The 27,565-nt window shown below is 36.7% G+C and overlaps 2 protein-coding genes across 2 annotated transcripts; one reads left to right on the top strand and one right to left on the bottom strand.

The window, feature by feature from the left end:
* Window positions 1–7,559: 7,559 nt before the first annotated feature.
* LOC132180471 (dehydration-responsive element-binding protein 1B-like) lies at window positions 7,560–8,456 on the top strand. Its single transcript, XM_059593308.1, has one exon. The coding sequence runs from the start codon at window positions 7,593–7,595 to the stop codon at window positions 8,211–8,213; it is 621 nt and encodes a 206-aa protein (XP_059449291.1). The 5' UTR covers window positions 7,560–7,592; the 3' UTR covers window positions 8,214–8,456.
* A 375-nt stretch (window positions 8,457–8,831) lies between these two features.
* On the bottom strand, window positions 8,832–27,241 carry LOC132180470 (valine--tRNA ligase, mitochondrial 1). The gene is made up of 21 exons (XM_059593307.1): window positions 27,088–27,241; window positions 26,916–26,978; window positions 25,733–25,789; window positions 25,444–25,613; window positions 25,287–25,359; window positions 22,504–22,569; window positions 22,329–22,412; window positions 21,427–21,504; window positions 21,203–21,286; window positions 19,815–19,894; window positions 19,482–19,539; window positions 19,066–19,368; window positions 18,794–18,964; window positions 17,573–17,772; window positions 16,775–17,177; window positions 13,458–13,709; window positions 12,872–13,372; window positions 12,276–12,367; window positions 10,841–10,940; window positions 9,564–9,709; window positions 8,832–9,343 (listed from the first exon to the last, which is right to left on the bottom strand). The coding sequence occupies exons 1-21, from the start codon at window positions 27,217–27,219 to the stop codon at window positions 9,172–9,174; spliced, it is 3,285 nt and encodes a 1,094-aa protein (XP_059449290.1). The 5' UTR covers window positions 27,220–27,241; the 3' UTR covers window positions 8,832–9,171.
* Between the last annotated feature and the right edge of the window lie 324 nt (window positions 27,242–27,565).

The following is a 27,565-nucleotide window of genomic DNA, read 5'->3' on the forward strand; positions in this document are numbered from 1 at the left end:
TAAATAAAACTTGTCATTAAAATATGGAAGGAAGTGCAATTGAAAATCATGTAAGTGGATTCTTTATAAAATCCCCAACATTTTTCAAAAGATAAAAATTTGTTGGGGTTTTTGGTGTTGTGTCCCCTTACCTGGCATTGCATGCCTTTTATTTTGAATCTGCATCCAACTCACAATTCCTACAACGGAGGTAAAAATTAACTTAGTCATTAATTCGTTTTCAAGTCTCAATCATGCATCACTTTAGTTGCTAAGGATCTTAACTCTAATTTTTATCCTACCATCGTCTATCCTTAGCCAAAAACATTATAGTGACATCAACCCTACCATGCTTGATTTATATGTCTCACATAGAATTCTAATAATCAACTCCACTAAGGCCTTAATTTTACCAATTGCTTTACACTAAAATACCAAGGTTATAACATTCTTATTACTTTAAAATCATCCGACTACAATTAACAGCTTAAGAAGTCTATCTAGCCATAATATCGCTATCTTCCTAAGTCATTTAATTTAGCAACTTACTCCCAATATCAAAAGCTTAGAAACATTTACAACAATTACTCTAATTATCATAAGACGTACTAGCATCTAAACCCAATAAGCATCAACTTAATATTAAGAATTTAGCTACATACTAAAAATACTATAAAAGATATGAAAATATTACCTTAGAGAATTCTCATATAATTTTTTATTTATTTATTTATTTTCCTTCTTCCTCCTCTTTCTTTCTCTTCTTCCTCTTTCTTTCTTCTCTCTTTCCTCTCTTTTCTTTTCTCTTTCTCCTCTCTTTCCTTTCTTTTCTTCCTCTTTCTTTCTTCTCTTCTTCCGGTTCTCTCCCTCATCTCATGCTCACTTGAGCTGTGAGCAATTGAGAGGGTTTGCTCTCCTTAAATACCCACCGTATGTGGGACATTTTCCCTTGAGAGCTTGCCACATGTTTGTCCCACATGCATCCAATTCCTTCTTAACCACAAGACAAGTGTCCACCAAGAAAGCCATAGAAGCACATGTTACTTTAAGTGTCAACCAAGGAAACGATACAGACATGCTGTATAACACCTGTAGCTATAGGTGTCAACAAAGTAACTAAAGTTGGTCTCCATGCAACTTATCATGTAAGGCATGTGTCATCTTGAGCTTTGATGACTTGTCAAACAAACTCCTCGAGCATTTACATTAAAACTGATCATAAAAAAATCTACAATTAATCCTCAATAAACCTAAACCTTTTGACTAACATATACCAAAAAATCGTGGCTTACAGACATCATTAACCCATCCAATTAATTTCCCAAATCGCAGGTATTTCAACTATTTTGCAGCTTGACCTATTAAACTTGGAAAAATCATAACTCTTTCAATTTAACTCCAAATGACACAAACTTTGGCTTGAAATTTTCCTCATTCAAAGATGCACAACATATCCAAAAATCATAGTAACCCATAACTGTTTGGTACCTCAAAAGTCCCACCAAATTCGGTGCCTCTGTTTGACTGAAATTCCTGTTTTGACACTAGCATCTTCTAAAAATCATAACTCCTTCTACAAGCATCCAAAAATCATGAAACCACTTTTAAAATCTTCATTTCTCATCATTCTATAAGAACTTAAAACAGTTTTATTTAAGGTCACTCATTGAATTTTCGGAGTCCAAAACAATGTGACTTTTCTTTAAATAACCCACTAAAATTATAACTAGCAATTTTCCATCATCTTTCACCTAACTCTTAATAAAATTGCAAATCCTTCTTATCCTTGATATTAAGATCACCTCTATTCTATGTATAAATTTCGGGGTATTACACTAGGGCCTAACCACTCTCATCCAATACAATCATCTTTTGAAAAAAATAGCACAAGTTTGACACAGTGAAAATAAATTCCATAAGGAACATGTTCTTTTGATTTTGTTTCACTATTTTGATTCTTTTTCTCTTTTAGAGAGTGTCCTTAAACAATTTGTGCTTTATACACAAGAAAGAATGCAAAAAATTTTAAGCCCTATGTTCAACTAGCATGTGGTCAATTTGAAAAAAAAAAAAAAAAGACTAGTCAAAAACACCTCATGTAGTTACCTAACATACCTCACTTTTTAAAAAAATTACCTCAAATTAAGCTTAAGTGTGCATAAGAATTAAGCATAGGTAAAACATACCACATACGCTCAAGCTTTAGGTAACCACAAAAACAAGTCCATTGAAACAATTTTTTATCTCATGCATATTTAGAATATTCAAAGACGTAAGAAATTAAATCCATGAAAGCAACATGAGAAATTAATGGACTATCTGGATACATAAGACAAAAGAGAGAAAAGAAAAACAACCAAATTAAAATATTTTTGTCTTTTTGAATATATATATATATATTTTAAAAAAATGCACACAAAACAAAACATATTAAAAGAAACAAAACACAAACAACAACAAAAATTTAAACCCAAACAAAAAAACACCCAACAAGCTATGACGCTAGGTCACAAATATATATATATATAAAAGTAAAGTCTGTCCTAGGCATGCAATGTGGCCACCTAAACTAGGTGAGTCCAATGCCACTCCCCCTCAACTGGTAAACGGTATCAACCTTCTTAACCCAAACTTTCTTCATTTTGGGAACAGAAGTGTGACTCTTGTCCAAGTCATTTAACTGGGTGATAACACCCCTTAGCATGTTGAATAATTCCTCATGACTATCTCTAGAACGAAAATAATTTCTTTTTGACTCATAATTATTCAACTGAAAACAATTAGGGTGAATATGCCCAATCTTACCACAGTGATGACATGTAGGAATGAACCTTTGAGAAGGTTGGTTCCTTGGCATATGAGCACGTCTCGGTGTAGAACGAGACACATAGGAATCAGTTAGAATTCCCTTACCTTTCTCACCTCTTGAAACTTGAGGGTACATTTCCTTCTTCTTAGTCAAGCTTTCTTCTTTACAAACTGGTTTCACAAAAATTAACTTTGAAGGAGAAGCAACATTAGTAGAAGAAACAACAGATTTATCAAAGCCAATCCAGTTCTATCAAACGAATGTTTCTAATTATGCAACATGTGATTTAGCTTTTCACTAGAGAATGTTTTCAGATGATTTCTTGATTCATTAAGCTCAATATCCTCTAAGGATTTCACTTTGGCAATTAACATGTGATTTTCAGACATCAAAATATTATGAATAGTATGTAAATCAGTTAAAGCAACAGAAAGTTGATCATTTTCAAGATTAACATCTTTGAGTTTCTGCAAGTGTTGCTTATTTAACTTCTTCAATTTAATGCATTCCAAAAATAGATTATTATAAGCATTTTGCAGATCACCCTCCTCTTCTAATTCATTATCACATATATCATGTTCACTAGCTAGAGATTTAGACTTACCAGCCTCATGTTCACTATCATAAGAAACCCCAAAAGCTACATAATTAGCAAAATTTACAGCTTTTTTTTTTCATTGTCTGACTCATCACTTTGAGTCACATTAAAGGCCTTGCCTTTTGAATTTATCAAATTTCCACAATCAGCATGAATATGACCAATACCACCACATTCATGACACTTACGACCACAAGATAATTTATCTTTATGATTTTCATCATTTTTGCCTTCATAATTATCTCTAACCTCATGACTAGAATTCATAGAATTTTTTGATTCCGTACATCTAAATTTTCATTGTTTTTGAAAAAATTTTTAAACTTCCTAAAAATAACAGCTATTTCTTCATCGTCTCCAAAATCCTCATCAGAGTGAACTACAGATTTACCTTTAGCAGCCTTGATCTTAAGAGCAAGATTTTTTGAGCTTCTGGGCTTAGGTAGTATGAGTTCAAATGTCTGAAGAAAACCAATAAGTTCATCTACTCTCATTGACTCTAGATCTTTGCTCTGTTGTATAGCAGTAATCTGAGGTATAAACTTCGCAGGTAAAGATCTTAAGATTTTCTTTATTATCTTAGCATCAGTCATTTTCTTTCCAAGATTAATAGTAGAGTTTCTAATGGTGCTAAGCTTAGAATAAAAATCATCAAATGTCTCTTCCTCTTTCATCCTAATCTCTTCAAATTGAGAAACTAACATTTGAATTTTTGAAGCTCTCACAATTTTAGTTCCTTCGTGAGTAATTTCTAATGTTTCCCATGCTTCATTAGTTATTATACATCGAGAAATTCTTGAGAATTCTTCGATGAAGATAGATGTGAAGATGGCATTTAACGCTCTGTCATTCGCAGACGAAGCACTATTTTCATCCTTTGAAAATTCGGCAATTGCCTTATCAGGATTAGTCTATCCAGATTCAACAATATACCAAACGTCCATAGATTTGAGATATGCTTTCATACGAATTTTCCAAAACGTATAATTCGATCCGTCAAAGACGGGAAGTGAGTTAGGTGCAACTGTGTGAGACATATTATGAGGAGTTTAGGATCACACTCAGAAAATTAATCCAAACAGAGTGAACCTGCTCTGATACCAATTAAAAATTCTATATATGACTCCAAACGACATCTATTCTTAATGTATAGGTGTTTCACACAATATTATGCGGAAATAGATCTGACCTAACAAATAATAATTAACCAAAAACATATATGCAATGAACAATAAAGAACACAAATATTTTGGTTACGAAGAGAAAACCAATTAGAGAACTCTCTAAAAGTAAAACCTCTCCGGGGTAGCCAAACCTAGGAAATCAACTAACTCAGTAAAAGAATAAAGGATTACAAGACGTTCACACTTACAAAACATTTGCAACTGACACGATCTTGTATAAGACAAGCAACCCACTTGCCTTCTACCGCAGTAGCCATTTCCAGAGACAGTTGGCACAATCCTTCTACGTGATCTCCCTTCACCGGAACTCCGATTTATTTCACTTCAACAATCAACAAGTAAACACAAACAATCATTCTAAGAGAGAGAACAGACTCTCTATGTCACAGACTCTTTTAACACACGACAGCGAATTCTAGATGCAGAAATTAGTATTTTTACAGATCTGTAGAGATCTATATATATAATACAAAGACCCCTAGTCTAATTAGGACTCAATTACATTTAAATTAAACCTAGCAGACTACGGGCCGTCTGGACGGTAAATGGGCTCGTCCGGACGGGCTCTAGGGCAACATCGCTTTCTCCGTTCTTTTGGCTCGGCATGTTCGGACGGACTTGCAAACGGGGTTGCAGACGAGGCTCTCGGGAGAAATTCATTGTGCGATTTTGAAATCCCATCCCGACGGCTATGAGTCCCGTCCGGACACCATAGTGATTTGGCACACTTTGAATCCATTTCGATCATCGAACATTTAGCCAATAATTAAAACTTACACAATAGATAAACCACCTACTTAACCATATGGCAACAAAGACTTCAATAACATGATGAAATATACAATAAAAGGGGGCAAAATAATCAAGTATACCTCGCGAGACCAGTCCAAAGAGGCACCCAAACGGCGTAACTGTTTTAAAATGGTTCCACCATACTTGTTTTTCCAATTCCAGACCTTTCATCACAACTTCAATAACATGATGAAATATACAATAAAAGGGGGCAAAATAATCAAGTATACCTCGCGAGACCAGTCCATAGAGGCACCCAAACGGCGTAACTGTTTTAAAATGGTTCCACCATACTTGTTTTTCCAATTCCAGACCTTTCATCACAACATAATTCAACCAACAATAGATATAGGTGAAAATGGACTAAACAATAAAATAAAATGAAAATCATAAAGGGAACTATTTTTTCTGCTGGGAATAGAGTTGATATTAATTAGTAAGTGATAGTGTGAACTCACTTCAGATACAAATTGCTCACCACCAATATCATGTCTGGTTAATTGCCTTTCAAGCATTATCTTTTTTTCCACGACAACCTGAAGGAAGGAAAAAAAACTGCCTCATGTAGTGCAATCGACGAAAAAATATCCTATAATATTTTATTTATCAAAAAAAAAAAATCCTATGCTATAAAGAAACGGCCATATTATCATATCTCTATCTCTATCTTATCTTTTCTTTTTATAAAAAACAAAAACAAAAAACGGCCATATTAACTGTCAACCGTGTTTTGGGAACTGTGTGACGTCATCTCCAAAAGGTGAACACCCCCCTCCCTTTGGTTCGTTGTTTTCAGTGTGTCACGTGTGTGTCACGTGTGCAACTTGCCCAATTGTCACGCGCACACATCGTGCCTTCCTAGAAAGTTCTAAAAACGCCTACCTGTCACTCCCCACAGGATCATTCTGTAGGCAATCTAGGATTTAAATTTCTTCCACGTGGTGATACTTTGAAGAATATTCTCTTTATCCACCTCCTTTCTTTCTTTTTTAGTTCACCTTTTTGTTTCAAAAACGTGAGCAAATCTAAATGAGTTTGGTAACAGATGGATAGAATGCGACACTATCACAAGTAGCGGATCAAAATTATTATTATTTTTTTTAAAAAAAAAAATGGATATTCAAACATTGAATTTATAAATCGGTTTCTATAAAAATTAGAGAACAAACTAGTTAATTTAATAAATCGAGTTAATGTTGATTTATATATAATTTTGTACATATGTCATGACATAATTTAAACTCGACATGTGACATTTAAAGTTAATAATTTCTTATAAGAGAATGATGCTACAGGTTATCTTAAAAAGCCGGAAAAAAAAAAATAGTCATTATTTTTTTCAATCAAATTTTAACAAATTATATCTACCAAGAAAAGAACACTGAAAAAACACTTCAAATTTTTTGTACTAAAGCCAATTTGACCATTTTTTTTTTAAAAAAAATAATAATATCTACATATGACTAGAAAAATGCATAACATTTTTCTTTTTTATATGACTTACAAACTCTATATAAATTCAACACAAAATTAAATAATTATAATAACTTATGATTGATTATATAATTTTATATTAGTGTATTGCCACGATTTGAAGCAAATTCCTAATAAAAAGCATCACTTTTTAATTATTTTTTAATGGTGGACCGAGTCGTATGGTTGAAAAATATATAATTTTTTTTTTAAAAAAAAGGGAGCAAATTGTCTCCCAAGTACAGAAATGGATAGGACCCGAGGAGGGGGGGGCGGGGGGTCAGCGTCCGTAATATCCTAAATGGGGCGTCAAATAAATAAATGACAGGAAGTGACAGTGAGACAGAGCGGACCGAGCCTTGAATCCTCCCTGATTCTGACACCTGTACATTCATTCATTCACTTGACTAGAAAGTAGCGAAGCTGAGGCTTTCAGTCAAAATTATCCACGTGTCGCCACACACCTACACCAGCGCACAACTTGGCTAAATCCAGCTGGTACTTCAGTTCAACCCCGCTTCCTTAGCAGTTGCCAAAAAAAAACACCCCGGGCCCCACCCCTCACCACCCCCAGCCTGGCTCCTTACCACGAACCGTGTGTGCGTACCTTTTCCCTCTCGTTTGGCAATGCAAAGCAACGTATATATACACACACTCTCCTGCTTTTTACTACCAAAACTATAAACCATTATATTCACATTCACCAAACTACAACCATCATAATATCACTCCACTACTGAAGCACGCACAGACACTGATGGAAGTTTTCACTCATTATTCGCCGGGGTCTGAGAGTAGCAGCAGTCTTAGCGCGGCGCACTTGTCGGACGAGGAGATTCGGCTGGCTTCCAGGAACCCGAAGAAGCGGGCGGGGAGGAAGAAGTTCAAGGAGACGAGGCACCCGGTGTACCGGGGGGTGAGGAGGAGGAACACCGCGAAGTGGGTCTGCGAGGTGCGGGAGCCCAACAAGCAGACCAGGATATGGCTGGGGACGTTTCCCACGGCCGAGATGGCGGCGCGAGCCCACGACGTGGCGGCGATAGCGCTGAGGGGAAACACCGCCTGCCTCAACTTCGCGGACTCCGCTTGGCGGCTGCCGGTTCCGGCTTCGGGAACGGCCAAGGACATTCAGCGAACGGCTGCGGAGGCTGCTGAGGCGTTTCGGCCTGCAGAGACGAAGGATGCCGAGGAGGAAAGACAACCGTCGGAGACCGTGTTCTTCATGGACGAGGAGATGGTCTACGACATGCCGGGGTTGCTGGTAAATATGGCGGAGGGGATGCTCTTGCCTCCGCCTTACTGTGTGGGATATGATGGGTACGGCGGGGATGACATGGAAGCCGATGCGGACGTTCCATTGTGGAGCTATTCAATTTGATCCTACTTGCTGTTGTTGTGATTATATATGATATAATCATAATATATGAATAGTTTTTAGAGTACACTAGAATGGGTACTTGGAGATTTTCGTTGTTTAGGGAAGCCAACTTTTCCTCCGTACTTGTTTTTGATTAAGTCCGGACAGTATTGGTGTTGGACCCACCAAAAACAAAAACAAATTTTTAGTATTTGTGTTGGAGGGAGAAGTCAAAAGAGTCATATACATTGCGTCAAATGCTATGCACAAGTCCCCTTGTATATTGCTTGGCCAAAAAAAAAAAAAAAAAAAAAAGCTAATTATGCATAAGGGTTCTTTGTAGTTCTATACTTTTGTATGTAAATGAAAGTATAAATGGCAAAGCCATATCTTTTATGCAGAAATGAATTACTTTCAATGCATACGTCTACTATTTTATTTTTTTCTTAAGCTAATACGCAGGACATATTTTGGAGGAAGGTGCCACGAAAACGTGGCCCATTGAGAATTGGCCAAGTGCTTGGAATTTGGGATGACGCGGGAAAAGATAGATAAGAGCAAAACACGTCATTGATATATAATTAAATTTCCAAAAACAATGAATGCTCCATGACGTTAACACATAATCTAGTCATAACATAACAGAAGACCGATCCGGAATATCCACAAACCACTGCAATTTGTGGAGAAAAGAAAAACAATGGAGGAATATGTTTATTTCTTGTTAAAAAAAAAAAAAAAAAGACAATTGACGGTTAGTTATTTCATTCAAAAAATTTCTTCGCGACTAATAATAAAATTATAAACAACAATAGGCGGCGGTGTCAAATGCCTCCTGCAGAAAATACAATGACGTCCAGTCGTCCAGACCTTTTAATTTCTTCTTTTGGTATCTCCATTTGCTTCATTTTGACCAAAAATGGGTCCCTCTCAGGTTCCAAAGGCCAAGAAAACCGACAAATAAAACAGTCAATCATCTTCATTGACCATTTCTCGACGCTTGAGCTTCAATATGTTGGCCTGCTTCTTCGAGAGACAAACGCTCCTGCATGAGGGAGGTTAGCTTCGCAACATTCTCTTGATGAATGTGGGTAGGAACCTTTTCTCTGTAGCCAGAAACATTCATCATCTTTGACAGCTTGTCATGTTGCCTGCAACATTTTGGAAAATTTAAAATAATAATAATAATAATAATAATAATTCAAATTAATAATTCACTTAAGAACAATATATTCGACAAAATTTGCCTTTCTTTGACAAATTTTTATTTAATTTTTTACACAGTTTTTATGCCTTCCCAACATCCAGCAATATGAAGTTCAAACCAAAGACGGCACCCCCCCCAGTTGAGTAGGCCACTTAGAATCTTACTTTTGAATCTCGTCCATCTTCTTCCTGATCTTTTCGAGTTCTGCTTCAGGAGAAAGAGTTCCTTGAAGTTCAAGATAAACAGAAAGGTTTTCATTTACAACAGATACTGCACATCCACCTGGAGCAGCATCACTCTCACCAATTACCTGTATAAGGATATTATTAAGCAGGCGAGAAATATTTTGATCAATGAAATGAAGTAGCATATGCAACATTGACCTCCGTTCAACTGAAAAACTGATCGAAAGCCACACAGCTGAATCGTCAACTTAAGTATATATGTTAGTAAACAATATGATAAAGAACTTTTCTTTTCCAACCAAATGGAACAAATTGTCATGTGCATCTAATACAATAGATAAACCACCTACTTAATCATATGGCAACAAAGACTTCAATAACATGAGGAAATATACAATAAAAGGGGGCAAAATAATCAAATAAAATCATCTTGTCCATCGATCAGGCACCACATGCAGTATTCTGAAATATGGCAAGAATAAAAGTAAATAAAAGATTTAAGATCAGCAAAAGTACCAATTCACAAAAGCAATAATGTGTTACACACCATCTTTCATTTCATATTTGAAAAGGATCTATTGACTAAATAATTAAAAGAACAAAAAAGGAAAAATAGAAAAGAGGAGAAAGGAGAATGACTTTAGTACACAGGAAATGGGCAGGAAATCCCTTTGAGATAAGAACCAAGTAACAGAAGTAAAGCAAAGGCGCACAGTGGGGAAAAAAAAAATGTGACATCCAGGAGGACTGATACTAAACCAACCTGAGCTGAGACCTGCGATAACAGATGCTTTAGCTCAGAATGGTGAACTTTAAAAACTGCTCAAGCTCAGCTTTGGCTCAGTTCAAGGTTTAAATAATTTTACTGAGCTTGTTGTCACAAGCAATATGTAAATGTTCAATAATATTAGATCTGCTCCCTAGCCCAAATCAGTTTAAAAAAATGAACTTTTGTTTTTCAATTCATGGAAAACGAAACTAATGTACACAAAGATCAATCAAGATTTCAGCCAAAGCGTGGCTACTCAAAGATTTAAAAAACAATTACATTAAAAATGTCTAAATTTTTAAAGTAATGTGTCACAATATTCTTAATTGATTGCATGTCATCATAGTATTCTAACATTCACTTGATTGTTGAGAACTACAGTATGTAAAAAATGTATAGGATATAAGAAAGAACAAGAAGTATAAAGAGTGTCTCAAATGTGAATATAAACAGAGCCACTTTATTCAGAGCAAAGTTTGCAACATACCCTCAAAGAGGACAAATTGGCAAGAGTAATAATCTCCAGTTGATGGCTGCTGATAATCTCTGTAACCGCATCACTTCGGCTGAGCACAAAAGCTGGTCGCCTGAAGACAAAAACATCATAGACAGAATTAGAGGAATGTGTAATGTGAAATTTATTATAGGTTGAATTGAACAAAATCTTACATAGATTTACAATTTAGCACTCAATTTAATCAGAACGGAGGAAAGAGAATGGAAATTTTAAATTTCACTAGCCCTCTGTTTGGTTAGGTGGAAATTTGTCTCACAAGAGTTAGGATCTAAGGAGAAATTAGTTGAAGTCACATACAAAATTAAGAACAAGGTAGAAGTGCTTGCTAAAGCCTAGACGCTATCCTCAATTGTTTGGCCACCACTTTCCTTCCTTTATAAAAGAGAGACGTTAAAACAAACATATCTTCTTTTCTCATCTCATTTTCCTTGATTAGATTTTGATTCAAGGTGCATCCAATAACAATTATAGAATTGCGAAATCACACTAGATGGAGAGTATGTCTTCAAGAAACTATGGAGAGTATAACAGTTGGAATTGTTCAGAGCTTGTGGGGTGGCCCTTTCACGGGTTGGGTGTCTCTACCAGCTTCTGGAGTCTCTAGTGGTATCCTATTAATGAGGGATAAACTTGATGTGGAGTGCATAGAAGAGGAGGTGGGCCTCTTTATCTTGCAAATTCAAATCAGTTTTGGACCAGTTTGTCTGGGCTCTCTCTGGGGTCTACAGCCCTAATGCTGATTTCGATAGACATTTTCTTTGGGAGGATTACCCATTTCCTAAATGATAGAGTCGGGGCATCCCAACCTGAGAATTCTGAGAGTTCAATTCAGAACACGGGTTGATGAACATACCGTTGACATTCTTTTACTTGATCCAACAACCAAGAACGGGTCGGTTTGGGCGGGTTTTGCCCACTCCTACGCGTATTTATCACTTTTTTCTGTTAAATTTGATTCGTATCAATCTTATTCGTTGTGAATTATCTCAATATTTTTCAATTTTTAAACAGACTTTGGGACAGATCAGGACAAAACCTTTAATACCCAAGTTGGAAATATTACCAACAAATATCAACATAGGGTTTCTTTCCCTTCCATCTTGTATCCCAGCTTATGCCAAAAGATGATAAGAGTGCATAGACATTCGATACTTTAAAAATAAAAAAAACACTTCACAAGCTTTGAGTCGAGCTGAAACTCATGGTTGCATTAGGAACAAGTGTCGGTATCATTTTTATATACCCTACTATAATAACGTAGTAGAAATCAAGAGAAAAAATAAGACTTGCACTCAACCAAGAGAAAGAACAAATATATTTAGCCATTATTTTAGAGAGAGAGCAAACAAAAGGCTAGGAAAAATATGAAAAAAGGAAAATAAAAATAAAAATCAATTCCAGGTACCTTTCACGTCTTTCATTTGCAAGTGACCTGAGAGATTTCACAGCAGAATCTATAAGATCCATCTCATACTCCACCCTTTCATTTTTCCAGCACTGGAATAATAAGAAGACCATCAAAAAGTGAGAACACCAACTACTATACCTCTATAAACTTTTCAGACAGCTGACACAGTGTATTATACATATAATACACAAAAAAGTATCATCCATTGAGCCATAATCCATGAGAAAACAAGCAAGACAATTTTTTACCAAAAGAAGTTTACATAGTGACAGGGAACAGTCCCTTCATCACAATGAAGAATATTGCATGTCAAAAGTTAGCAGGGATGGGTGTCAACTTTGTTACTATTATGTGTAAAAGTAATCAAATTTACCTAACTGAATACCTCTGGATCAAAGAACAGCCTTCCTGTAACAAATAAATGGTTGGCCCCACATCTATGTAAACCAACTAAATGGTCCACCATATCTATGCGCTAATTTTTCTTTCAAATTAAAAAGCTACATGACCTCTACAATCAGGTAGTCAGAGATATTAATAGTAGCTTAACTGCGCCTTCAATTTTCTCTTACAAATTAAAAAGCTAGACTAACCTCTACAGTTGATGGGTACTCGCATATCATAATTGATTCCACTCTTGTACGGTCCCTTGATGAAGGAAGGCGCTGCCATAATTCTTCTGTAACATATGGCATAAAAGGATGCAACAATCGCAACCCATTGTCAAGACATAACCAAAGGGTGTCTCGAGCAAAACTCCTTTCAGACTCAAACTTTGGATCGTTCCCAGCAAAGAAAGGCTTAATTGCTTCAATAAAAACATCACACAATTGGTACTGCCACCATGAATACACTGCACTTGCTGCATCTGAGAACTCATACGATTCCAGGGAAGTAACAGTCTTGGATATGGCTTTGTTTAATACTGAGAGTATCCACTGACAGCTAAATGGCAAGACATCCGGATTTACATTAGTGGGTGGAACATAATCATCTCCAAGCCTGCTCATAGCAAATCGTACAGCATTCCACAACTTATTACACCACTGACGATACCCAACCACTCTTAGGACATCCAGATTTATTTTATCAGACTGAAAGACAAAATGAACATACCTTCAATAAATCAGTTTAAGGAACAGCCAAACGGATGAAAAAAAGATGGGTACAAGAATGAACCTGAGCTGTGTAAATGATAAGTGCAAAGCGAAGAGCATCGGCACCACATTCAGAAATACCATTAGGAAAGTCTTTCACCTGTCCTTCCTTGGCAACAGCCAACTCTTTGGGATCCAAGTTACCCTCCTCTAGCCTCTGTTGAAGACCATCCAGGGATATCCCATTTATTACTTCAAGCGGATCAATGACATTTCCCAAAGACTTGGACATCTTGCGCCCATGTGCATCACGAATCATAGGGTGCAAATAAACCTGCATAGTGTTTAAAAAGCTTCAATCAGATCACATCGCCTCAGCTATTATAATAATAGAATGCACAGGAACATGCATAATGTATAGAAAATAATCAAGGCCTCGCTTAATAATGGTTTTGAAAATGTTTTTTGGCTTTCAAAACCAAAAACACACTTTTCTCAAAACCATTAAGAAATAATTCAAAAAATGAAATACAATTTAGAAAACTTCACACCTTCTAGGAATGTTTTGAAAAAAAAACAAGTACTTAATATTTCGGATATAGGAGTTAACTAAGAAAAATAATCGAGAGCAATGGCCGCAAGGCCACCTCCAAAGGCAGAGAGGGGTGAGGGGTGAGGGGTGATCACGTGCCCGCCCCAACAAATCAGAGGTAGTTGTGCGGCCACCAAGACCAATCGTGCAACCATCTCTATCCTAGTCAAAGGTGGCTGTGGAGCCGCATTAACCAAATCGAGATGGTTGTGCAACCATCCCTCTCCTCCGCTGAGGGTGGCCAAACAGTGATGTGGGACAATCAATAATAAAAACAATACAGTGAAATTAGGGCAAAAAGAGGAGAAAGAAGTTAAAGATGAGAGAGAGAGAAGTCAAGGAAAGAGAAAGGGGAAGAAGGAAGAACGAGAGAAGAAGCTAAGGGAAAGAGAGAAAGAAGAGGGGGGATAAAATAATCAATTTCTCATAATTTTATGCCATCAAAGTCTGCCACCATTGGAGTACAAAGCATACTTAAATAGACTCGCAACTAAACTCTAGGGCAATGCCTATTTATTGAATTACAAAAACGCCTTTGACTCTTGAAAATTAAAATAAACATAAATTAAAACTAATAACTGAATTAAGTAATAAAACCTAATTTACTCTTACCATTCCACATCATTCTCCCTTGGTTGGAGAAAACTCGACCTCGAGTTTTGAAATGCTAAAAGCTTGAAAACATAAGCTCAAAAAAAATTGGATCCAATACCAACCTCCAAGTCTAAAAAAGAGAGTTTTTTTTTTTTTTTTGCCCCTATGCCGAACAATGATTACCAAGTAACCAAAAGGCCCTCGCAACACACGTTCAACCAAAATAAAAACATCCACGACTATCCTCTTGAACTGATCACGTTGGGTGCAACATCAGGGGCACACAAGGGAGCAAGCGGCATTGTCGGGCACGGCTCCAGTGGTTGCAGTTTCCGACAACTGGTGCACAGGCGAGGTGGGTGTTAGAGGCACTACAAAGTCATCGTTCAGGTGAGATGTTGGTCAACGTCTACCTCGCACCCGAGCAGGTGGTTGAAATGAACCTAGCTAGGTTGCGGGCTAACAAGAAGGATGCCTATAGATTGAGGCCTAGACGTTGCTCTATGAGGGCCAACATTAGGGAACCAAGGAGTCATTGAGTATGTTGGTCGTTAATGTGTTCATTCTTGTGTTGTTGTGGCGCTGTGTGAGCCATATGCTAGGTGCAATGATGCGTGGATTTGCAGTTTTGGGCGGGGTTGGCTCTAATGGGGAAGAATACTGTTGCGATGGGTTCTCTGAATTTTATTTTATTTTTTAGCAGTAGTTGTTGGGTGATATGGTGGTTCTGGCGTGGGTGGGGTATTGCAATGGGTGTTGTGGTAGACGATTTGCTAATGGTGGGGTGTTTGGGTGTTTTAGGTCACGTGTTTGGGTGGTGGTGCAATGAAAGAATGGTTTGCCAGTATGGGAAGTTTGGGGCTGATAGGGATGCCGGGTTTTGGGGGTGTGGTTTTGTGTTGTTGAAAGAAGCTTTCTATGGAGAACTAAAACGATGGTGGTTACAGGAATGCGGCATGCTTGTGGTGTATCAAATCACCCAACTATTGATAGAAAACAGTCGCAAAGACAAATATGACGCACCACAAGATATGCGACATGCCAGATGGACCTTTCCAGTTCCACCGCCACCATTTCAAAAGACAAATATGATGCACCACAAGATATGACCATTAGGCCTCGTTTGGTTTGCAGAATAGACCCTTAGAAATGAATAGATAATCCTACGATATAGCTATTCCTTTGTTTGGTTACGAACTATTCTTGAGAATAATTTATTCTCATGGGACTATTAATCCTTAAGGAATGGAATACATTTTTCAAAAATGCCCATATAATTTTATTTTTTTTGTTAAACTGAAACAAAATAAAAAATATGAAAAATAAAGTGGGTTGATTGACCACCCATTGGGGGTGGTCGACCACCCACAAAAGAGGTCGGGGGTGGTTGCACCACCCCCGTCGCATTTTGGGGTGGCATATTTGCTTCAGGGGTGGCCACGGCCACCACTGGAGCTCCTCTGGGGTGGCCGCAACCACCCCGCAGGTCGTCGAGGGTGGCTGCGGCCGCTTCTGTGGGCCACCCATTTTATTTCAGGCTTTTTTTTAGTATGAGTTTGAAAAAACAAATATGTGGTTTTTCGTAATTTTGATTAATTGTTGTTACCATACTAAGGAATAGAAATAACTATTTTATTCCACTCTTCTATTCCCAGTAGTAGCTATTTCTTTTCTAATGGACTAGACATTCTGCGAACCAAACGAGACATTACTACTCAAATCACCAAGAACAAAAAAAGGAAAACTGACAAGAAATCAGCCATCCTTCCTCTGTACATATGGAAACAATTAGAAACTTCAAACTCCAATTTTTATTATTGGTAATTTACACCTGCACCTAATGAGTCTTGAAACTACGACCTCTACATCCAACCTGTTCTTATAGGGGAAGAAGGTATATTTTGAGCTAGATCTCATTGGTTCGCATGAATCACAAACTTGATACAATAATGCAGAGGAAAAAGAGCAACTACCATATGAATAAATCCAGAACCTTACATAGTCTACAGTATGCTGTTACACCTTAGACATATGGTATGCTTTTATATTGGACCATCCGGCATATATGAACTTTTATTTAACAAAAAATTTCTGTCCTATAATATTAGATTGAATGTTAGTCAAAGGTCATATTGTAAGCTGTGTTATGAAACTTAGGAAAAAGATGACCATAACATGGCTGTACAAATATAAATAAGATAAAGTCAACATACCTTTCTAAATGGTACATCACCACCCAATTTCATTCCTTGCATCACCATGCGAGCAACCCAGAAAAAGATAATATCATGGCCAGTTTCCAAAACTGAAGTTGGATAAAATGCCTTAAGATCATCTGTATCATCAGGCCAGCCCAAAACAGTTAAGGGAAAGAGACCAGAAGAAAACCAAGTATCAAGAACGTCAGGATCTTGACGTAAATGAAACTTCTTCCCGTTATATATCCGGCCAGCCTCCTCCTGAGCCTCTTCCTCATTTCTTGCAACCACCCAGTGATCACTGTAAGCACCGATTTCCTTCAGCTCATCATCCTCCAGCGTGATATACCATGCAGGAATACGGTGACCCCACCAAAGTTGTCTTGAGACACACCAATCACGAATGTTTTCAAGCCATCTGTGATGTTCAAGATCCAAGTAATATTCAAATTTAATCATATATAAAAATATCAAAAATAAAAATGCTAAAAATCAACATAAATGAAGCATGCCTGGCAAATTAGAACTCAACATCAGAAAAACCCCCACCAAGGCTATGCCTAAAGAACTTCATCTTTTTGAATAAATTTAGAGATTTTATGGACTGTTGCAACAATTACATTCTTCAACCATTTTAGATCAGCCATAATAAACTAAGAAACACCACGTTGGACCATCATCCAATCCATATTTTGCATTGCTTTTTAGAGGAATGTTCTGGTAGATATAGCAAATCCTTTGGGATAATATCTACTTCTTATGATGCAAAATTCTGAAACTTATAAAGCAAGGTAAGAGGATATATTAGACCACCTCCTCCAGTCAGCAGAATACTGTTTCGGAATGATCTCAATCTTCCTGTTTTCCTCATCCATGACAGCATCAAGAGCTTGCCTCGCCATATCACTGCAATTAACATACCACTGGGGCTTTATAAGTGGCTCCACAACATCATTGCTTCTTGAACAAACGCCAAGACGCATCTCATTGTTTTTAGCACCTCTATAAAGGCCCTAAATGCATGAAGGACAGAATATTAATAAACAGGAATAAACAACATCGAGTAATATAAGTATCACAAACACAGAGTACATGAATAAAGACTAGATGTTAAGAAATAAGGACCAATATTATGAATAAATCAAGAATTTATAGAATAGACAACTTAAATAGAAGTAAGAGTTCTCCAAAATTCATTGAAAGACTATCAAGCCAAACCAAACTTTCAAATAACTTGATCGACAACATTAGGCAGCTTGCAGATCAAGTAACTCAAATTTATACGATAAAGCTAGAACCAAATTAATATTATATATATATAGAAACTAATAGAGAACTTCACTGTTTGTAAAAGTGCATAAAGTCCCAATATTTAATGGCAGTTCAGGTGGAGGGTATAGGTGTTGTAGAGGCAGCCTAGTGAACTAAGGTGCAGTGACAATTAGGTCAAGGATAACATAGTAGCTACAGCGTAATTGTGGCAGGATAGTGATGGTGGCAGCAGCATAGTGGTAGCAGCAGTAATGTGCTGATACTTGTTACAGGGCTGATGAGGTAATGACTGGTTGCTTCCTTAATTCTCAAATCCAGCATTTTGCAGATTTTATAATGATTCCATTTTGGGAAAAATTTCCTGTTTACTTTAAGCCTCAAATTGGGTAAGATTTTGAGAAATGGAAATTGTTGTAACATCTGCATTTTGCATATTTTTATAACAGTACCATGTAGGGAGAAATTTTCCCATTTACTTTGAGGCCTCAAAAACCCTTGGAGGTATTTTGACTGTATATTGGAGACAACCTTACAATTTCTTTTCCAAGAGTGGCTTTAACTTTAAAATTAAAAAAATTAAAAATAATTGTTATCAAAACCAAAAGAGCAAACTATTTGTGCATTTGGATTAAATTTGTTTTCTAACTGTGTATTTAGGCTAGCTAGACAATATTGTAGTGAAAAATACTTCCATAGTAACTCATGTAAATTTGTTTTTTATAGCCTCAGTTACTTGAGGACTGAGTACCAAAGTACGAATACCTTCTTTTGTAATGCTTCAGTAACTGCCTCACGGGCATTAAAACGTGGCATCTCTGCAAACTCTGAGCCACCATTGCTGTTTATTTTCCCATCATCGGTAAAAATGTTGATGAACTCAAGATTATGACGCTGTCCAACCTCAAAATCATTCGGGGCATGAGCTGGGGTAATCTGCAGGATCAACAATGTCATAAGTTTTTCCATCCTGGAAACAGAGAAGTCAAAAGAGAACTTTTAATGCAAGCCTTCTTAGCCTTGAAAATAACTTTTACCTTCACTGCACCAGTCCCAAATTTCGGATCAACAAGGATTGCATCACAGACAATAGGAAGCTTTCTTCCATTAAATGGATGAATGGCAAATTTTCCATGAAGATGACTGTACCTAGGGTCATCTGGATGTATAGCAATAGCAGTATCCCCAAGCATAGTTTCCACTCTAGTAGTAGCCACAACAATCTCACCCAGATCTCCTTCCAAAGGGTAAGCAAATGAAGTTAAGACACCAAACTCAACAGGTTTCTCATATCCTGGAACCTTAAGTGGAGTCCTTTCTTTGATTTCAATATAGTCCACCTATATGACCAAGCAACTTCGATCATTCAGAATCCATTGAACATACCTTTTGTTCTTAATAAATACGAAGCAATCCAATATAAAGATTCTGTCTCTTAGAGGACATGACTTACCTCAATATCAGATATTGCAGTCCGCAACACACAATCCCAATTCACTAGACGAAGATCTCTGAAAAACGAGGATCTAATATGAAAACTCCGAAAAGCAAACAAAGAGAAGTACAAATAAAAAGAAAGTAGACCAACCAAACTTAAGGAAAGTACATATATTGTAGGAAAAAAGCCCAAATTATTTAAAGAAAATAACGTACTTGAGTAGAGAAAACTGAACATAATTCAGAGGCAGAACATGGTTCAAAAATTATGGACAAATCCATTTCTAAAAATACATGCATGACGACTATGATAAAGAATACGCAGATGTTTCCTTGAGATTAAACATACCTATAGATAAGGCCTTCCTTGTAAAGCCTAACAAAAGCCTCTGTCACAGCCTTCGATCTTTTCTCATCCATTGTGAAGCACTGAAAAGAAGAAAAAGTAGCAAATAACACATAGAAGGGGAGGAAGAAAAAAAAATAGGAGCACGTTTGGTACGCAGAATGACTATTCCATTGGAAAAATGAATAGTTATTTCTAGGAATGAAAGAAGCTAGAATGGAAAAGTTATTCCTATTCTTTTGTTTGATTGTAACATTGGAATAAAACACTGAATATGTATTTTTTGTATGGTACAATGCAATACACGGGTGAATGGAATCATATTGTAATCAAATTTTCTAAAACACCTTTATAATACAATTCTAATATATATTTGTAAGCACATTTGTTCTTTATTTTTTTAAACATAAACAGTTATATTATAACTGAACTTTTTTCTTTAATTTATGCATGAAGATTTCTAACCAACAATGTGGTACCTGTCTTAACATATAATTTTTTAGTCTACTTTCTACAGGTTATAGATTATTGTTCTAGTTAAAATTTTGAACTTTTAAAATAAAAATCCTGTTGATATTGTGTTATTTTAGAGTCCTTGTAATGCTTTGCTAATCTCTTGTTGTTTTATCATAACTTGTCAATTTCTAGGGGAAGAAAAGGCGTGATACAGTGGCCATTGTCACTGGGGATGAAACCTGTGAGGAACCAAAAATCAGGATGAACAAAGTGGCAAGATCAAACCTGTGGCAAGATCAAACCTGAGAGTCAAGCTTGGTGATTTCATCTCGATTCACCCATGCCCTGATATCAAATATGGCAATAGAGTCCACATATTGCCTCTTAACAACACAATTGAAGGCATCATTGGAAACGTATTCATTGCATACTGGAAACTTGAGATTAGTTGAATTTTAGTTTGTTTGTTTACTTCAATTTCTGGGAGACTATTCTCGAAGCATATCCATGAAACATACAAGCGGCGCCCTCTGTGTGTGTGGCATTTTTACACACACACACAGGGTGCCGCTTCAAAGTGAGAATTATTGTGAGATGGTGCCATTTTTACACACACACACAGAAGAACTGGTTTTCTCCATTCTCTGTTTAGGGTTTTTGTGGGAAGATATGTGCTATTCCTATATGAAAGGAATAGCTAGTCCTCTCCTTTTTGGGAGGAATAGGAATAGCGATTCCTGGAATGACTAATCCATTGGATAAAAACTAACCAAACAATAGAATAGCTATTTCGTGCCAGGGGTCTATTCCGCATGCCAAACATGTCATAAGAAATTCATGAATGAATTAAGGAAAAAAAAAAAAAAGTAATTCATCTATAATACAATGCTTTATCTAGGCCGAGAAAAATGAGTTACATCAAACTAAGCACTAACCTCGCGAGACCAGTCTAAAGAGGCACCCAAACGGCGTAACTGTTTTAAAATGGTTCCACCATACTTGTTTTTCCAATTCCAGACCTTTCATCACAACATAATTCAAAGAACAATAGATATAGGTGAGAATGGACTAAACAATAAAATAAAATGAAAATCATAAAGGGAACTATCTTTTCTGCTGGGGATAGAGTTGATATTAGTAAGTGATAGTTTGAACTCACTTCAGATACAAATTGCTCACGACCAATATCATGTCTGGTTAAATGGCTTTCACGCATTATCTTTTTTTCCACGACAACCTGAAGGAAGGAAAAAAAAACTGCCTCATGTAGTGCAATCGACAAAAAAATATCCTATAATATTTTATTTATCAAAAAAAAAATATCCTATGCTATAAAGAATATTCAAATACATTGAGAAAGATAGTACAAATATGGATTTGTGGCAAGGGTAACGCAAACATGAAACATGGACTATTGCCCACAGCTGCTTATTGGCAAAGTAATGTGACATAGAATGAATTAAAGCCTGACAGTGCCATGCAGGCATAAAGTACAACCTACTAATGGTCCTCCCTAGACCCAAACTAAGTCCAAAGCCACATCAGAATGATGCGCAAGATATAAGGTGCAGACTGCAAAGGCAATGGATAGCTTTCAATGAACTGTTGCTCAGGGGAAAAATAAGAAAAATTAGCAACTATGATGCGTCTTTGGGCTGAATGTTGAAGTGAAACAAAACAATTAAAAGATGACCAGATGTATGAGGATCATGGCCGAAAGAACATCACATATAAAAGTTGGATGCACAGAGGGCATTCCCAGCACAGCATGCCACTGAGTAACATGTGACACCAGGCCCAACGCCAAATGTCTTACAGGAGGATGGATGCACAGAAGCATTCCCAGGCCATGACGCCACTGAGTAATATGCGGCAACACTCCCCCTTCTCCCCCAACCCAAAAAAAAAAAAAAACTGTTTCAAAGCTACTAGTCACTGAGTAATATGGGGATGCAAAAAACTACATGCTCACAGTTGAAGGTAACACAGAAAGTCAAAAAATAAAAAATAAAAAATGTAAGAGATTAACTAACAACTTGGTCAAATGTAAAAAGGAAGGACCTGTGTCGCAATCCCAGCATGGTCCATCCCAGGAACCCACAAGGTATTGTATCCAGACATTCTCCGCCAGCGAATAATTGTATCCTGAGTGCAGTATATACCAGTTAATACTAAAAACCCTTAAGGAAGATGGAATGTGTAAAGCATAAACATAAAAGTTTGGCAACAACAAGACCTCCACAGCAGCAGTAAGCGCATGGCCTATATGGAGGGCACCAGTCACATTTGGAGGTGGCAAGACCTGCAAAACAAAAAGAACCAATTTTTTTTAATGATTTCAAGTACACTTGGTAATCGCTCAAAAAAAACAAAAAGAAACACCTGGTAATGTAATTATAACACATTCCTCATGTTACGCTATTCCTTTCAGTTAAATATGGTTCTACTTAAACTCGACTTGCATTCAATTTAATCAATACACCTTTCCATATTTCTTGGCATACTTCAAAGATCTCTTCTGCTCTTTTACATAGGAAAACCTTTTTTTTATATATAAGTAATGTAATTTACATAGGAAAACTCACAAGTTTATAGTGCAATCATCAATCACTTAAAATTTTCTTCTCAGAAAGAGACCAAACCTTTTACCTTTAAAAGCGAATAAAAGAAATGAAAACCATTATGCACCATTTATTGTTCATCATTTAATCTTTTTTTTTTTTTAAATAGAGTTACAAAAATACAAAGAGATTGTTGTTTACCAACTAAAATTGACAAGCTCAACTCAAATTACAATCAAACCCATTATCACCAAAACCCAATGCCACCACCATCAAAACCCTAGGCGCTCTGCTATTATATGTCGGTATGGTTGCCACTGCTACTCCAGTGAAGAGTTCAGCTTAATGGTCTCAGTTTTTTATGGTGACTGCACAGATTGTAATAAAAATGTAGCTTTAATAGTGGAATTGCCAAATAACTGGCCAGGAAGATTAACTGGACTGTGTACAGAAGCACATGTATTGGCAATATGTAAATAACTTAACTGAGTTGATTCTCTATGTTTGTAGTTTTTTTTTAATTGTTTCATTCCCCTTCGGTACAGTGGGCTTCCCCTTCGGTGCGGTGGGCTTGGCATTCGTAAGTTGCATCAATTTAATCAAGCTCTCCTGGGTAAATGGCTTTGGAAATATGTTAATGAGAGTGAGGTTCTATGGTATAAGGTTATCAAAGCTAAATATGAAGATCAGGAGGGTGGTTGGTGCACTAAGGAGGTTTCGGGTTCCCATGGTGTGGGCTTATGGAAGCACATTCGTCAAGGTTAGAATTTTTTTGCCAAAGGTATTCGTTACGACGTGGGGGTGGGTTCAAAAGTTCGTTTTTGGCAGGATATTTGGTGTGGGGACTCCTCTTTGAAGCATGCTTTCCCGTCTTTGTTTAGCATAGCCAGACACAAAGAAGCCTAGGTGAAGGATAACTTTATTTGGAGGAATGGGGTTGTCGAATGGAATGTCATTTTTGTGCGGTCAGTACAAGATTGGGAGATGGATTTGATTTCTTCTTTCTTTGACCGGTTGTACTCGTACAAGATATCCATAGGCTCTATGGATTGTATTCGATGGTCTTCGTCTAAGAAAGGCAATTTCGAGGTTAAGTCTCTCTTCAAGGCCTTGTCCAAATGTGACCATGAGGTGTTTCCTTGGAAGAGCATTTGGCATACTAAGGTGCCTTTACGAGTGGCTTTCTTCGGGTGGACCGCGGCCTTAGGCAAAATTTTGACTTACGACACCCTGCGGAAGAGGAACCTAGTGATAGTGGAATGGTGTTGTATGTGCAAGAAGAATGGAGAGTCGGTCTATCATCTTCTTCTCCATTGCGAGATCGCAAGTGTTCTTTGGCATACTATTTTTGATCGGTTTGGGCTGCTTTGGGTCATGCCTTGCAAGGTGAGGGGCTTGTTCAATTGCTAGTGGTCGGGAGGACGTTCTCGAAGCGCGGTAGTATGGAAGATGATTCCTTTGTGTCTTATATGGTGTATTTGGATTGAAAGGAATGCTAAATGCTTTGAGGAATCCACTAGGACTATAGAGGAATTGACTCATTTTTTCTTCTTTACTTTGTATTCCTGGACGGCCGCTTGGCTAGCTCCTATAGGGATTAGCTTCTCTGATTTCCTTTTTCATTTTTCTCCCTCTTAGGCACTCTTTTTTATACTTCCCGTGTATGTGGGTTGCGCCCCTCTGCGCTCTTTTATATCATATTTACTTATCAAAAAAAAATTGAATACTCTACACGCAACTCATTAAACCCCTAAATCTTCAACATTGACAAAAAAATTGTTTTTAGTTAATTTTTTTTTATAAGTATTGTTTTTAGTTAATAACATTGACAAATAGTCAAAGAAAATTCACAAAGAGCAGTAAACACATCCACACCACAACCCTGTGCAAAATGTAGATTTAATCAAACCACATAACCAAAGAGCCACTACTTTAACTTCATCAACCACTACTAAAGGATTACCCCTCGTTTTACATGGGTCCGAGGTTTACCTAATAAAGATGGGTACACGAAGTGGCCCTGCCTTGGAGGGGTTCCTCGTTATCAAAAAAAACCTAAAGGATTACCCCTTCAATTGATGAAGTGTATTGCTATTGAATTTATACTTTAGAGTGAACAACATAGTTCGACCCAACAAGAATTGAAATTTTGACTTTAGAGTGAAAAATATAATCCTATCTGGCAAGCCAGTTGCTAAAGACGTACAAGCAGTGATCATTAGTTTGGCCATCACTTCTCAGCAAAGTTTAGTCATACTCTTCAAGCCCAAAGGTTCTATCGATCTAGTGAATGTCAAAACAACCCAGGATGTACATGAAAGTTGTCCTTAATCTAATTCCACCAATAATTACTTGTTTTAATTCAGAATGTCCTTTATGGTAGGGAAACAGAAAAGAGATTAGAAAAAGGTCCTCATGATTACAGCAACAAACTTAAATACATCAGCAAGAAACTCACAATAACAAATGGGGGTTTGGAGCTCTTCGCATCCGCAACAAAAAGCCCTGATTTCTCCCACCATGCATACCACCTACATCAGCAATAAGGATTGCAAAAGCTTCAATTATAATCAATTTGATACAAGAAAAGCCAAAAAGAAAAACATCATACTCACGATTTCTCTACTGCACTAGGATTGTACTGCTTTGCCATTTGATGAGACATTCTTTTCTTCTCGCCAAAAGGCGTTTCAGGGTCAACAAAGTCCTCAGGATTCTCTTCCTCCCCACCACGCTTTACCATTTTCTTTTCACTCCTTTTTGGATTATTTGAGGCTTGCTGTGCCTAAAACAAGATGGAACATACTAAACAATTTATACATTCTACATACACATAAATACTTCGCTAATGCATGGCATACAAATATATGATCCACACTACACAAAATAATTTCTTCTTGTTACCTGCAGTTTGGCAGCTTTCTCTAAAGCCTTTTGCTTTTTCAATTCTTTCTCCCTTGCCTGGTAAAAAGGATATATTCAATCCGACCAATGATTATTTTCAAAAACAAAAATTATCCCACAAAGAAAATAATTTTCAGGAATAAAATGAAATTATTTCCAGAAAAATTACTATCCACTTTGTTCACATTCTTCAAGAGAAGTACGAGAGTTCTTGATGAGTTGGGGAGGTCAAGGGTGGCGTCATAACATTTTGGAACTTTTGAAGTTGGCTCCTTTATGTTTAATGTTATGTATTTGAAGAGAGCATAATGCACAGAACTTTGAAGATAGAGACTTCGGTGGTAGAGCTGAAAAATATTATATTCAACTCCCTTTACACATTGATAGCAGAACATAATTGTTTTCTTTTTCTCATTTTGCTGATTTTTTTTAAACTTTGTTTCTTCTTTTTTTCCTGAATAGAGGTTCTCTCGTATACTTCCTGTATACTAGGGTTGTGCCCCTTTGTGCTTTTCTAATGAGATTAAATTACTTATCAAAATAAATAAATCTTCAAGAGGAAATAAGTGAATAAAAGGAATGTGCTACTTACAAAAGTACAATAAGGAAAAAGAAGTAAGAAGACAACATATATAAATAAATAACCAGAAGACAATCCAGAAAAGCATTAACAATCCCAAATATAATGATTTTGTTATTCACAACTATCAAAATGCAAAAAGAAGTCCCCCATCTACATCCATGTCATTCTCAATAACCTAATCAATTTTAAAATATTTTTAACAAACTAAAAGATATTACAGAGTAGCATTTGCTTCGTGTTCGGCAATCAGATCGAAAGCCACTTCCAAAATGCCTAAACCACCAGCCAATAATACCATACAAGAGGTTCTTCTTCTCCGAATCCAACATATCACCACTTAATTTACTATGCCTACAGTCCACTTCTTTATAAAAAAAATAATAAATATACTGTCATTTTGTTATAGACAATAAACTTTTTTTGCTTCCGGCCAGCGGCACCAAAATTTACGAGAGCAAATAATCTAATACATTACAATCAGCAACTCACGCTGCGAGAAAACAATCCGAATACACACACACACACACATATATATACATGCATACTTGTGGTAATTTGAGAGCAGAAACCACAACTATATAAAAATTAAAAAGAAAGAACCTTCTCTTCTTTTTTCTTCTTCTTCTCAGGGTCTTCTACATCAGGCTTTTTCTCCAAGTCCGCCTGAGAAATTCAGGAGTTTTCCAGAAGAAATCAAAAGTTGCACCCAACACAAAAAGAGCCAAAAACAAATTCAAAAACGAAAAAACAAAAAATGCCATCTGATCGTTACCATTTTGTTTGTTGCTGAGAAAGATCGGAGAGGAGCTCTTGAAAACGGTGGTGGATGAAGGCTGCAGATTTGGGTTGCGAGGTTAAAGAAGAGTAGCGGCTTTTGAAAAACCCTCAGTTGGAAACTTGACATAAAAAAGGTAGCGTAGAGTTGAGACCGGGTCTATATACCTCTGTCCAAAACAAATAGTCGGATACTTTCCTATTTGTGGTGGGCATGGATCGGGTTCATTAGGCATTTTTCTGAGCTTCTTTTTTCTTTTTCTTTTTCTTTCTTTTTTTCTTTTTTCAGCAGGTGATATGGTTGTCAAATTTAGGCTCATTTTGTTTTGAACTAAAATGTTTTTCACTACAAACATTAAACCCTAAACAAACAAAAAAAAATTTCCTTGAAGAAATTTTCCGCAATTTAGCGTGTATAAAAAATCACAATTTTTTTATATATTTTTTCATTCAATCATATTAAACTTTAAATTACA

Source organism: Corylus avellana, chromosome ca5 (genome assembly GCF_901000735.1).
Source record: "Corylus avellana chromosome ca5, CavTom2PMs-1.0".
Classification (NCBI taxonomy): Eukaryota; Viridiplantae; Streptophyta; class Magnoliopsida; order Fagales; family Betulaceae; genus Corylus; species Corylus avellana.